Source organism: Eremothecium sinecaudum, chromosome II (assembly GCF_001548555.1).
Source record: "Eremothecium sinecaudum strain ATCC 58844 chromosome II, complete sequence".
Taxonomy (NCBI): domain Eukaryota; kingdom Fungi; phylum Ascomycota; class Saccharomycetes; order Saccharomycetales; family Saccharomycetaceae; genus Eremothecium; species Eremothecium sinecaudum.
In genome coordinates this window covers 1,547,777-1,560,394 of record NC_030893.1, presented here as the reverse complement: position 1 = coordinate 1,560,394, position 12,618 = coordinate 1,547,777, and the positions used below count along the sequence as shown (strand labels likewise).

At 39.9% G+C, this 12,618-nt stretch overlaps 7 protein-coding genes and 1 non-coding gene across 8 annotated transcripts; 4 read left to right on the top strand and 4 right to left on the bottom strand.

Annotated features, from left to right (window-relative positions):
* Positions 1-406: 406 nt before the first annotated feature.
* DPP1 (bifunctional diacylglycerol diphosphate phosphatase/phosphatidate phosphatase) lies at positions 407-1,402 on the bottom strand (the record flags this gene model as incomplete). The annotated part of the gene is made up of 1 exon (XM_018130702.1): positions 407-1,402. One exon carries the CDS (start codon positions 1,400-1,402, stop codon positions 407-409), a length of 996 nt encoding a protein of 331 aa, XP_017986191.1.
* Positions 1,403-1,950: 548 nt separating this feature from the next.
* On the top strand, positions 1,951-4,520 carry ZIP1 (Zip1p; the record flags this gene model as incomplete). Its single annotated transcript, XM_018130701.1, has 2 exons — positions 1,951-3,017; positions 3,092-4,520. 2 exons carry the CDS (start codon positions 1,951-1,953, stop codon positions 4,518-4,520), a joined length of 2,496 nt encoding a protein of 831 aa, XP_017986190.1.
* Positions 4,521-4,549: 29 nt separating this feature from the next.
* MGP12 (Mgp12p) lies at positions 4,550-4,891 on the bottom strand (the record flags this gene model as incomplete). Its single annotated transcript, XM_018130700.1, has 1 exon — positions 4,550-4,891. One exon carries the CDS (start codon positions 4,889-4,891, stop codon positions 4,550-4,552), a length of 342 nt encoding a protein of 113 aa, XP_017986189.1.
* A 374-nt stretch (positions 4,892-5,265) lies between these two features.
* AW171_hschr21008 lies at positions 5,266-5,337 on the top strand. The gene has a single exon. It is a non-coding gene; the product is annotated as a tRNA-Gln (tRNA).
* Positions 5,338-5,435: 98 nt separating this feature from the next.
* Positions 5,436-6,347, top strand: NSE3 (Smc5-Smc6 complex subunit NSE3; the record flags this gene model as incomplete). Its single annotated transcript, XM_018130699.1, has 1 exon — positions 5,436-6,347. One exon carries the CDS (start codon positions 5,436-5,438, stop codon positions 6,345-6,347), a length of 912 nt encoding a protein of 303 aa, XP_017986188.1.
* A 310-nt stretch (positions 6,348-6,657) lies between these two features.
* On the top strand, positions 6,658-8,727 carry NCP1 (NADPH--hemoprotein reductase; the record flags this gene model as incomplete). The annotated part of the gene is made up of 1 exon (XM_018130698.1): positions 6,658-8,727. The coding sequence occupies one exon, from the start codon at positions 6,658-6,660 to the stop codon at positions 8,725-8,727; it is 2,070 nt and encodes a 689-aa protein (XP_017986187.1).
* A 223-nt stretch (positions 8,728-8,950) lies between these two features.
* On the bottom strand, positions 8,951-10,075 carry MRX10 (Mrx10p; the record flags this gene model as incomplete). Its single annotated transcript, XM_018130697.1, has 1 exon — positions 8,951-10,075. One exon carries the CDS (start codon positions 10,073-10,075, stop codon positions 8,951-8,953), a length of 1,125 nt encoding a protein of 374 aa, XP_017986186.1.
* Positions 10,076-10,561: 486 nt separating this feature from the next.
* On the bottom strand, positions 10,562-12,397 carry SHS1 (septin SHS1; the record flags this gene model as incomplete). Its single annotated transcript, XM_018130696.1, has 1 exon — positions 10,562-12,397. The coding sequence occupies one exon, from the start codon at positions 12,395-12,397 to the stop codon at positions 10,562-10,564; it is 1,836 nt and encodes a 611-aa protein (XP_017986185.1).
* Positions 12,398-12,618: the final 221 nt, after the last annotated feature.

Genomic DNA, 12,618 nt, shown 5'->3' with positions numbered 1-12,618 from the left:
AAAGTCTAATTGTTTACAATATTCGGTATACTGTAACAAATTCGAACTTTAACGGTAACTAAACTTTTTTAATACCTCCGGCAGCGTGCACTGATAAGGATATCCGTTCAGCGGTACCCGTGGACCCCTTTTTAATGTTAAATTGAACGATTGTGTTTATATATAATCGTTGTTACCAATATAAAAACGTATATATATATTATTATAAGAATTGAAAATTATGTCTCCCTATGTTACCACCCGCAAACCGCATAGTTAAACAAAGAGAGGTATAGAAGCATATATATATAAGGACCCTTCACCGTGAAAAGGTTTATTCAACAGTTAGAAGGATATATGATTCATATAAAGTTAATATGTGAGGCAGCAGTTCTGCACCTAGCAGGTGCACCTCATTGTTAAAAATTCATTGTGCGATTGTGTGAACGGCCATCTCTTCGTCTGCTCTTGGCAATGCAACCTCATCGTCGTCAATATCCACTGCGCTGTCATCCAATAGTGGCTTGAATGGAAGCCTTGAATCCAAAGCAGGGAAAAATCTCCTATACCACCACCAAGCCATCCAGGCGCCTAAGATAGCACCCAATAAAACGTCAAGAAGGTGGTGCCTGTAGTCCTGCGTTCTAGAAAGGCCAATATAGGTTGCACCCAAAAGTGGAACAAAAGAGACCGCCTTTCTCCAGGAGCCTACACTGGTACGCGCTGTGAGTAATTGGCCGGATACCCACAAGAACAGGTAGCCAAGGCCTGCCAAGCTTAAACTAGTGTGTCCTGAAGGAGTACTGCGGAACCCGTCTAGAAGCCTGGAACGGTTATCTGTAGTGCAGGCTTCTTGGGCAGTGTAAAGAACGTCATTTTGAAGACCTTCGCGGGGAATACACCTGGCCAAGAAATCTGGCCTACAGTGCCCAAACCAGTTTTTGGCGAAGTTCGTAACCAGCATGGCGGACAAATACGACATACATAGGCCTAATAGCGACACGTAGAGCATGAAATACCTATGTCTAGGGTCAGAAAGCACTAAGGAAATAACTATTATACCGATAATGGGAATTACCAAAGAATAAATTGCCAAGCCCTTGTCTGATACCCGTTCCTGCGTTGCGAAAGGATGGGAGATAGAAATGTCGTTAATTGTAAATTGACGTTCAAACGGCTTAAAGTAATAGCATGGAATATTCAAGACAATCAAAATCAGACCCAAGATAACATCGGGAAGCAGCCATTTTCTAATAAATCGGTACTTCTTGATCCTCTTCGTACCTAATGTCACCCTATTTAACAACGGCTTTTTACCCTTAAAACCACCGCCATTACTGGGGGGGTCGCCTTCTCGTAGCACAATATCTGTTTGATGTTGGGATTTAATCATCGGTGAGTCTATGCTACTTCTCATGGACATGAATAGTTCAATTCAAACAACTATAAAACCAATACGTTATTAAGCAGATGGAATATGCGCCGAAGTGGCCGTATGTGTTGCCTTGGCCCGTTGTAAGTCTCAAAATGGAGAAACTATTATTATTTTTTTTTCACGTGTTGATCATATCTTCTAACCAATAAACCCTCGCTCATCCGGGATACGATTATTTCGCATATAAAACGATCGTAAGCTATCAAGCCCTATGCTACTTTGGCGGCAGTATATCTAATAAAGGTTAATATTAGCGCTAAGGTTTATACAGTACTTAATGACAAGCGTTCGTTTATTGGTCCGGGTAAAGTCATTAATCAGAAACTCGGAAATCTAAAAAAACCTTAGTCCTTTTCAAACAACGCCATCAACAATAAAATTCAGTGGCAAATAGTTATCAAAGGTCACATTAGGTTAAAGGGCTAGTAATTGAGAAATATTTCTGGTTTTCTAAGAGTGCTATAGTTGAACGTTGCCCATTAGTACCCTTTTTAGAAAATTACGATTACAACTGAAACTTTTCACTACGGCGGCTAATGTCAAACTTCTTCAGGGATAAAAATATCGGCTTTAAACAACGATCGAACATCTTTTCGAAGATGCGTTCGAAGGAGCTTGGTAAGGATGTTGCTAAAGATATTGTTTCTAATTTGTCTAAAGATGTGTCTAAGGAGATTGATGGTGAGAGTACGGCGTCGGGTATAGATAGCAATTTTTTTCACAGGCATGAAGGTCCATCAAAAGGATCATTTACTTCTTTAGCAAATACAAGTGGGGTTAGCATTATTGATGATCTTGTTCATGAGAGTACTCCGAAACGAAAAAAGTTTGGAGCTGGGCGGTTGTTGGAGAATGAAATTAAGGCTGAAATTTCAGACAATGCTCTAGAAGAGCCCGGGGTTTACAAGGAAAGTGCCCATCCCCAGGTGGGAGATACGTCTTCTAATGACGTGCTACTAGTGGCATTTACGAATACGCAACGAATCTGTGCGAATTTGAAGCATGAGCTGCAGGAGCAGCAGGCAAAAAATGCTCAGCAAAAACAAGAGATTGATAACTATAAGCGCGATATCGACAAGATTAAGGAGAAGGTTGCAGGCTACCTGACTCTTTTGGATGGGTTGGGAGATAAGTCCAAATGGTTATTGGAGCAGAAAAAGTGTAGCGACAAGAAAATAGAACAGTTCAAACAGTGCTATGAGACGATGTCCTCCAAGTTGCAGTTACTCCAAAAACATTCTGACGACTTAAGCGCAAAATTGAGGAACTTGCGTACTCAGCAAATGAGCAGAGAGTCTGATATCAAGGGAAGAGATATGGAAATCTCTTACTTAAGGAACGAGCTAAACAATTGCGCGGGCCAACTGAGCGAAGAAAAGATTAAGAACAACGACCTAATACAGCAGCTGGGCTGCATAAAGGAAGACTTCCGAACTGTTACTAACGAATTAATTGAGAAGCAAGGGCTTTCATCTAGGGATTCTTTTCAAGACGTATGCAATGGAGTAGAGGGTATTAAGACGACTGTGTTGCAGGATATGGCACAGAAGGTTGAAAAATTGGAAAGCATAATAAATACAAACTCCAGCGTGCAAATAAAAGCGTAAGTGATTGAAGATGATAACCTTTGAAATATAATTATATAAGCTGGAACGCATGCTAACATTTAAAATGTAGGTTACAGGATAGAAGTGATACAATTCTCCTAGAGTTGGCACAGGGATTTGAAAACAGCAATGATAAGGTAGCGTCTAACTTAGAAGACTACAACAGGAATATATTAACGAAGTTTGAAGCATTCAATGGTCAGCTTGCAGCAACTATTCAAAACAGCAATAAACACATGATCTCGAAATTCGATTCAGGAATAACTGAATTAATTAGGAAGTGGCATCAAAACAATGAACTTCAAAAGCATACAACCACCATAGTTCAAGATAGCAAGCAAACTGTAGTTCAACTATTGACTCAATCTGCGACGGAATTCAAGAAACAGGTGTCGGAGACCGAAACCAGCGTTTTGGAAGAGATTTCAAAACTGGACAAACAAATATCTGGTTTTGGTGGACAGTTGAAAATGAATGAAAAGTATCAAGAAACTGTAGCTGGCCTTCAGGAACAGATACATATCACCTCCTTGAGAAAAAGTGAAATAGTCGCCATGATGAAGGCAAAAGATGCGGAAATTGAAGTATTGAATAATCAAATATATAGTAAAAACGAGGCGATTGAGAGCATGAAGAATTCTTGTTCCGATATAGAGAAGCAGCTGGTCGCTGCTAATGATGCTCATTCGAAAGCGCAAAGTGAATATGCAAGGATGTCAGAAGAATTGATAACATACAAGGCGACCACTGAGCAAAAATTTGCCGCCCAGAGCGAAGTCCTTAAGTTGTTAAAAGAGGAGAATGATGTTTTAAAGATTAAACTGCAGGAGTGTGAGACAAGGACCGCTACAGTTAATGATGATCGAAAACAGATACAAGATAAATTCCAAGGGCTACAGGAGAACCTACACAAATTGAATGTGGAAGTGGTACAACTGAAAGCGCATGAATTGGAACTGGAAGAAGACAACCGTAGATTGAAAGATGATATACAAACCATGGAATCCGTCAGCAAAGAGGAAGATTTAGAGTCTCTGCACTTAAAAGAACAGGTAAAGTCAATGGATTTAGAACGACGCGGGTTCGTTACAGAAAGATTAGATTATCAGGATAAGATCGAGATTTTAGAAAACCAGCTAAGTCAATTGAGGAAACAGATGCAGGTTGCTGCGGAAAATACCGTTACAAATAAGAGGCAGCCACCGCCACATAAACAGCAAATACAGGCTGCTCCGGATGTAAATAAAACTAGCAAGCCAGACGTATCTCCTGAAGGAGACGAATTTGATCTATCCAGCTCATTGCATGACGAACTAGATTTGACAGCTACCTCCCCAATTAAGACTGATTTATCAAACACACGGAACAAAAACACAGTCGTCAAGGCTTCTGCGAAAGTCAGGAGAGCAGTTCCTCTTACCAAACACGGCAGAAAAAAGATGTTAATTTCAGACGACGACTGTGAATTGGTCCGTAAATTAAAGAAGAAAAAATATTAGGCATTTTCTTTTTAGCTATGGTATTTAGTCTATATTTCCTTTTTGATTTCATTAATTAAGTCTTTTACTTGATTTTCATTTAGCCGATGGAATACCTTGTGTAGCTTAGTATGATCCCTCTTATCTTCGATGTGCAAGACAGGAACATCGAAACAGTACATATCCCACCATCTTTTGTTTTCAGGAAGTTTTACATCAACAATACTACATTCTACAGACTTATAATCTGGAGATTGAGTCAAGGAGTTAAGTACGTTTTTGGCACTATCACAAAGGCCACAGTCCTTTTTGGAAAATAAGGTTAGTTTAACATTGCTGTAAGTTCTTAATACATTAGAAGCATGTAAACCACGACTCAGCAGCTTTGACATTGTATTCCTTTCTCATGGCATTTAGTTACCTACAAACACGGCCTTGCTTACTAGCAAGAATACTAAAGAGCTGATATCATGTGTTACCTTTTCGAGGACTGACTACCTTTTCGAGGACTACCAAACGATCACGTGCTAACTTGAAGTTCCTTGATCACGTGTGTGTTAAATACTAATGATAGATTGTGTACTATGTATATAGATCTAACCTTAGTCAATGACCTCTTGTCCTTCCTTGGACTCCTAGTCATGTTCTCATATCTACCTACGTGTCCTTACTGCTGTTTCATCGAGGTGCTTATCTGAATCTGCGACAACCTCACAATAGGAACCTTCGCTATTGTTCTCCTTTTAACAGTTAAACAACAGATTACGGTTCTATAGTGTAGTGGTCATCACTTTCGGTTTTGATCCGAACAACCCCGGTTCGAATCCGGGTAGGACCTTTTTTTGCTGGAGAAATCCTTGGCTATTCTGCAAGCGGTCTACTATCTCAAAAAATTACAAAAATTTCTATCCAACATAACGACAATCGACGAACTCTATGAGTGACCTTGACCCATCGCACTCCCCAGACCAACTCCGCGCAATTGCTGCCGGAACTACTCGTTTCGTCCTTTCCCAATGCGAATCTCAACATCGTTCAACAATTATAAGCAAGACCCGGTTTACGAACGCTGTCCGGGATATGGCCGCGACAGAAAACGTCACAAACATTAAGAACGCCGTTGTATTTGACCATGTCAATTCCCTACTTCAAGATATATACGGTTTCAAACTAATTGGCATACGCTCAAAGAAAAGCAACGCTGCCAAACACACAAATGTTGAAGCAGATCATACTACTAGCGCACAACCAGCAGACCAGCCTACAGACTTAGGTTTTAAAGGAGATCGATTCATCCTAATTAATACAATTCCATTCCCTCCTGAACTATCAAAGTACACTATCAACTGGTCTCGAGACACCTTTTTTTCGCTGCCCAAGGAGTCTTCAACTACTATTGCTCAGGAACCCACGCTACAGAGTACACTCTCAACTTCCCAACAACTTACACTCCAGGGGATTATCGCAGTGACCCTCTGCATCGTCGTTCTTATGAAAAACAACTGCCTTCAGCAGGAACTCCTTATTGCTTTAGCAAAATTCGGGATTCCCATTGACGGCACCCTTATTCCCGTTGTTAACATGAGAATCCAGGACGTTCTCAGTCACATGACCCGGCTTGAGTATTTGCAGCGTCGTTTAAATGTCGCATCGTCAACAATAGCCGACACGCCCACTTTCGTAAGCGATGACATTATATTCTACAGTCTCGACAGCCGCGCGCAGACCGAGTTCCCGCCTGAGGCGCTAGCGCGCTTGTGCCAGCAGCTTCTAGCGCTTGATGACACTGCAATGCCAGCGCTACAAGAATCCATTCGGCTCTCCGTTGGTGACGCATACGTTGTGTAGCATATAACGCGTCACGTGGTTCCTACGTTGGAAAACTGGGCGCCGTCGCGTTTGCGACGTTGCGACCAGCCGGCAAAAAAAAAATAATTTATACCTTTCTTGCCCCCGTTTAAAAGAAGAGCAGATTATAGACGGTTCCCAATTAAGTCTAATATATCGCATAGAGTGGCTTAAAGGCTTATAGGTCTACTACTAAGCGTTTGAATTTGTTTCGTTCGCAACGAAATCATCAATTAAGACAAGAAGATCAAGTATTGTAATATACTTGATAAGAAGAGCAATTACTAAGGCTTCGCGCATAATTTCCAATATGGCGATAAAGTTTGATAAATTGGATATTGGTGTATTCTGCGCTTTAGCGCTTGCAGTTGTTGCATATCTACAATTGGATAAACTTCGGGCTTTGATCTTTTCCGATGATTCATCTTTGGCGGTTCATTCGGATTCTCGTGACATTGTTGAGGTATTGAAAGAAAATAAGAAAGACTTCCTTGTTATTTACGCATCTCAGACCGGTACTAGTGAAGATTATGCTAAGAAATTTGCGAAGGAATTGGCTCAGAAGTTTTCTTTAAATGTAATGTGTGTTGACGTTGAAAACTACGACTTCGAGAACTTGAACATGCTACCTGAAAATGTGATAGTGTCCATCTTTATCTCAACTTACGGAGAAGGCGATTTACCTGATGGCGCATTTCAATTTGAGGAGTGGTTGCAGTACTTAAATCCTGGCGATTTAGCTAATATCAGGTATACTATGTTTGGTTTCGGTAACTCAACGTACGAGTTTTACAATGGCGCTGCTAAAAAAACTGAAAAGTTGCTTTCTGAAGCAGAAGCAAAGCGTGTTGGATCATTCGGTTTGGCTGACGACGGTTCGGGAAGTACTGACGAAGATTACTTGGGCTGGAAGGAGTCTATCTTTGAGGATTTAAAGGATGCTTTGGCTCTACATGAACGCGAAGTTGTTTTTGAATCAAGTTACGACTACTCCGAATTACCTAAAGAAGTTAATAACTCAATTTCCTTGGGTGAGCCTATTACAGCTTATTTACCTGGAACTCCATTGTCTTACAATGATGATGGTAAACAATTGGGGCCATTTGACAGTACTCATCCTTACGTTGCACCAATTGTAAATACAAGAGAATTGATGAAAAGTTCCGATCGTAACTGTATCCATGTGGAATTTGACCTTTCTGGCTCCAATATCAAATACAGCACTGGAGATCATATTGCTGTCTGGCCATCGAACCCGGACGAGAAAGTCGCCAAGTTTATCTCGGTCTTTGGTCTTGATTCGGAAACTGTGTTTGACCTAAAGCCTAAGGATAATACAATGAAGATTCCTTTCCCTGTTCCTACTACAATCGGTGCTGCAGTTAGGCACTACTTACAAATTAGCGGTCCAATTTCTAGGCAAATTTTTAGTTCCATTTCCCAATACGTTAGCGAAACGGCTTTAAAGGATAAGCTAAATGCATTGTCCAAGGATAAGGTTGCTTTTGCAGAACAAATTACGTCTAAATACTTTGATTTGGCTGATGTCCTACTTTATCTGTCCAATGGTGTAAAGTGGGACTTTGTCCCTTGGGTATATTTGGTTGAAACAGTGCCACATATGCAGCCACGTTACTACTCAATTTCTTCATCTTCCTCGACCGAAAAGCAGACTGTTCATATCACTGCTGTTGTGGAAAATTTCCCAAACCCAACTGCCCCAGCTTTAGGTCCTGTAACAGGTGTTACAACTAACTTGTTGAGGCATATTCACTTGACTAAGACTAATGAAGATATCGCTAAATCAACCCTTCCAGTTCATTATGACTTAAATGGTCCCCGTGGTTTATTCAGCCCTTACAAGCTTCCTGTTCATGTTCGTCGTTCTACTTTTAGATTACCCAGCAATCCAGCTACTCCGATAATCATGATCGGTCCCGGTACTGGTGTCGCTCCATTTCGTGGTTTCATTCGTGAACGTATCAAGCTGGTCTCGAGTCAAGAGAATGTAAGTCTTGGCAAGCACTTGTTATTCTACGGTTGCCGTAATGATGATGACTTCTTATATCATGATGAATGGCCTGATTACGCTAAGAAGCTGGATGGTGTATTTGAAATGGTGGTCGCCTATTCAAGAATACCTGGTAAGCCAAAGGTATACGTTCAGCATTCTATGATGGAAAGGAAGGCCGAACTATATGAGTTAATTGAAAAAGGTGCATTTATTTACGTTTGTGGTGATGCCAAGGGAATGGCCCAAGATGTTCATAAAACTTTTCTTGACATTCTGAGCCAAGGTAAGGATATCACTACTGAGGAAGCTTCTGAAATCTTGAAGACTTTCAAGACAAGTGGAAAATATCTAGAAGATGTGTGGTAATCAAAGTAACATTAGAATTGATACCCTACATAATAATATATAAATTTAAGAATAGAATAATCGGTAGATATTCAGTATACATTACTGTAGTCGAGTGGTATTCATTACGTGCATAACAGTCATATCTATAGATACATCGCTACTCATATGACTGGATTGTCATTGCTCAACATTGTTGAATCAACAATATATCCATCTAAAATGTTCATTAATGCTGCCACACCTATGAAAAATGGGCTTCATTGGAATTTCTGTTACTGTAAATAGACTTTTCGTAAAAGTGATATAATTCAATGCAGACTTCTACTGCTATTAGATATATGATTATCCATTCAAGACGGGTACTTTTCTTTTCGTTTAGGACTGACATCATTGCCCTAGACTCATCTGACGCGTAATCAAGCTTTTTATTCAAAATGCTGATTCTAAGTGGAATATCTAGATGGCGAGACACCTGGATGTATAGTTTTTCTAGCACAGGCTCACTCCAATAGAGGTCCGGTGTTTCTATCAGTTCAGAATACAAATTGAGTTTTCCTCTTATCAGAAACAATCTTCCCGTACTCCGTAGAACCGCTGATTCTGTCACTTTCAACTGCGCTCCTTTTGAGAGGGATTCACTGAAATCTCTAGTTTCTTTTATGAGAGATTCAAGGGCACTCTCTAGCACTGCTAGTCGAGTACTACGAGACATGCCGCCTGAGAACGCTGCCTTGTCCAAGATCCCATCCATGCCTGAAAGTTTGCTTATAATAAGAAGATCAGCCTTCATAAGACTCTCTTTCTCATTTCCAATATCCATCACCTGTTTCAAGTTCTTCCACTGAGTTTCAGATTCCAACTCAACGTAATCCATATCTTCGCTTTCAAATTGTTCCTCTTTTAATGGGTTGACCCTAGCCTCCTCTACTAATGGTAAGATCTGTTTCAAATTACAAGACTCGTCAAACCCCCAGCTAACAATAGTACCGTTCTGACTGATTATCATAACCTCTCCAACTTGACCCTCATGAAAATAGTTGAACGAAACTATCTCGTTGGGTATAATGCTTGAAGGTTGGTACCCCTGGCGATGAAGTAAATCAATGACATGAGGTAAATCATAAGCTTCTGCAGTTGTAATCGATACAACTGGTTTAACCTTAAGAAATTTAGAAAGCGTCTCGAACAGCTGTTTGTTTTGTGAGTCCACATTTCGTGAGATGCGCTTTGTATTTGATAGTATTGGTTTGCGTAATCCATGAGATTTTGGTTCAAAAGCTGCGCTAGAAGCCATGCGACGAGCTTCTGTTGTTGCTAAGCAACCAAACCGTCTTATAAACGGTTTTATAGTCGGGAAATATATCATAGTTGTTTTATTTCTAACATTCAGTGACTTACATCTTTCGCACAATCATTTTGTCTAGTATAACAGTTTTTCATTTCTTACATAAACATTAACAGGTGCGAATAGTTAAACCATCAATTACGCTTCAATAGGCTCTAAATGTATAGTATATGGTTTAGTTACCAATTTGAATCTAGCGATCGTTCATTAAGTTCTTTAACTCAAAGCCCTGTTGAATTGTTGCTGGTGCCAACTGAATTTTAAAACTTTTGGTCAATACATTAATTAATGAGTAAATTACATATAGCTATAATCTAAAGCATAAAAGTCCAAGCAGGTCTTGAGGGAGAATGGATATATTAACACTGTTATTTGTAGAAATAAACCATCAATCTATGACGCTATCTAAATGTATAGGTAAGAAATACTGTGAGTTCATTAACGAGTCAAAAAAGATATGTCGGTATCTATCACCTAACAACCATGACTATATTGAAGTTAGCCTTTCTAGTTATCAGTGTTATTCACGGGATTAATAGCAGTTCCTGAGTCAGCTGCAACATGTGTCGACGACGTGGGCAACGCTGAGGGAAGTCCGGAAACAGTAAGTTCTGCAGAATTTGATACAGAGTTGGTTGCATTGGTTGCATTGGCTGCGTTGGTTGCGTTAGTTGTGTTGGTTGTGTTGGTTCCGTTGGCTCCGTTGGCTCCGTTGGCTCCGTCGGTTCCATTGGTTGCATTGGTATTAGCAATGGTTGTAGCAGCAGGTTCTTCAGTGCCATTTGTTTGTTCAGATGTCACTCTGCTATCATTAGAGGGGTTATTGCTTGATGTGCTAGAATTTCTTTGTTTCAACAGTTTTTCCTTTAATTTTAGTTCCATAGCTTTTTTCTCTAACTCATGAATACGCTTTTGCAACTCTCTGGTAGACTGAGCCTCCAATTCTTCTAGCTTTTGCTGCTTCAAAATTATCCGCTCGTGTCTTAGTACATATGGAAGAGTCTCCGATATGTTCCTTAACTTAGATTTGTCCCGGGATGTTGAGTCAGCGCTCTTAGGAGAGTTTTTGATATTTTTAATAATTTCTTCGTTCTCACGTCTTATGGTGACAGATAATTTCCTTAGTGGAGATTCTTCATCTTTGTTTACTGCTTCTGGATCCATATTTGGTGTTAAAGGAGGGTTATCCATATTTGGTATCGAATTCAGTGATTGCTGCGAGGTAAAGTTCCCAGAATTAACTAAAGATGCAAAATTACTCAATGAAGGAGTAGAAGAATACCGTCCAGCGCTATTGTTATGTTTACTGGCTCGTCTTGGGTCCTCCCATTCAGAAATCGAAGACAATTTCTCTGCACGGTAATTTTCGTACAGCAAATTGTGTGTGGTATCCTTGAACTCCTGCAAGTGAGTACCAAAGAGAACATTTTTTAGCACACGGAGATCAGAAACCCCCATGTCATCAACCAATACATCACCCCATGGATAAGATCTCACATATTTCCCACTAGCATTTTTTACATCAGAGCAAACCACTGCAAATGGCTGCAGGCTTGCAAGATTTTTGATTTCTTCTATTGTTTCAACGTCTTCCTCATCTTCGTCGACTTCGAATTTGTAAACGGGCACATTATAATACTCTATGTCTTCCAAGATATTCTTCTTAAAAACTTGCAATTCCTCTGCAGTGAACGAATCGGCCCTGCAAATAATAGGCAACACATTAGTATAACGTGACAACCGTTTCATGATCTCTATATCCAATTCACGCAATCCATGACCAGTAGGTTCAATAAAGTAAAGCGCTGCGTGAACACGGCCATCTTCAAATCGAGGGTTTCTTTTGACACGGGTTTCTTCCGCAAGAACAAGATCAAATTGTTGTTCCAAGTAGGCAACGATTTCATCAAAACATATCTCATTGTCCAAATTATCTCCAAGGCCATGTGTATCAGTAAGATTAAAACACATCTTATCTCTTGGATCATCTGAAGTACTATCGGTTGTAATTTCAACAGATGTAGAAGTAAGCGTTATACCGGGCTCCAAGTGTGCGCTAACTGGATCGAACGGTGTCATAGAGGAAGGAAATCCACTCTTCGAATTGAATGTCACCACCTTAGTAGGATTGATCAACTTAACCATTGGATTTTCATAACGAGGAATATCTGGTTGAAACCTATGCTCAAAAATAGTCGAATCCAACAAATTGTTCGCAAACGTAGTCTTACCTGTACCACTTGAACCAACTAATAACACACTAAAAGTAATACCACGTTTCTGTTCCTTCTTCCTCCGAAACAATGCAGCAGGAGGATTATTAGGGTAATGAACAGATGCCATGGCTGAAAATTATTTGTTGATATAGCACTTAAATTAACAGAAAGTTTAGTTTACTAGGCAAACACAACGAGTAGATTTCAATTACCTCTAAATTTAATCCAGGGTATTCTAATACGGTTGCAGAGTATTAATTCTATTGCAAAGTAAATTGCAGAGTGATTCTATTGCAAGTCGATCTTCTTACACAAAAAAAGGATCTAAGCAAGTGTTTATTGAAATAT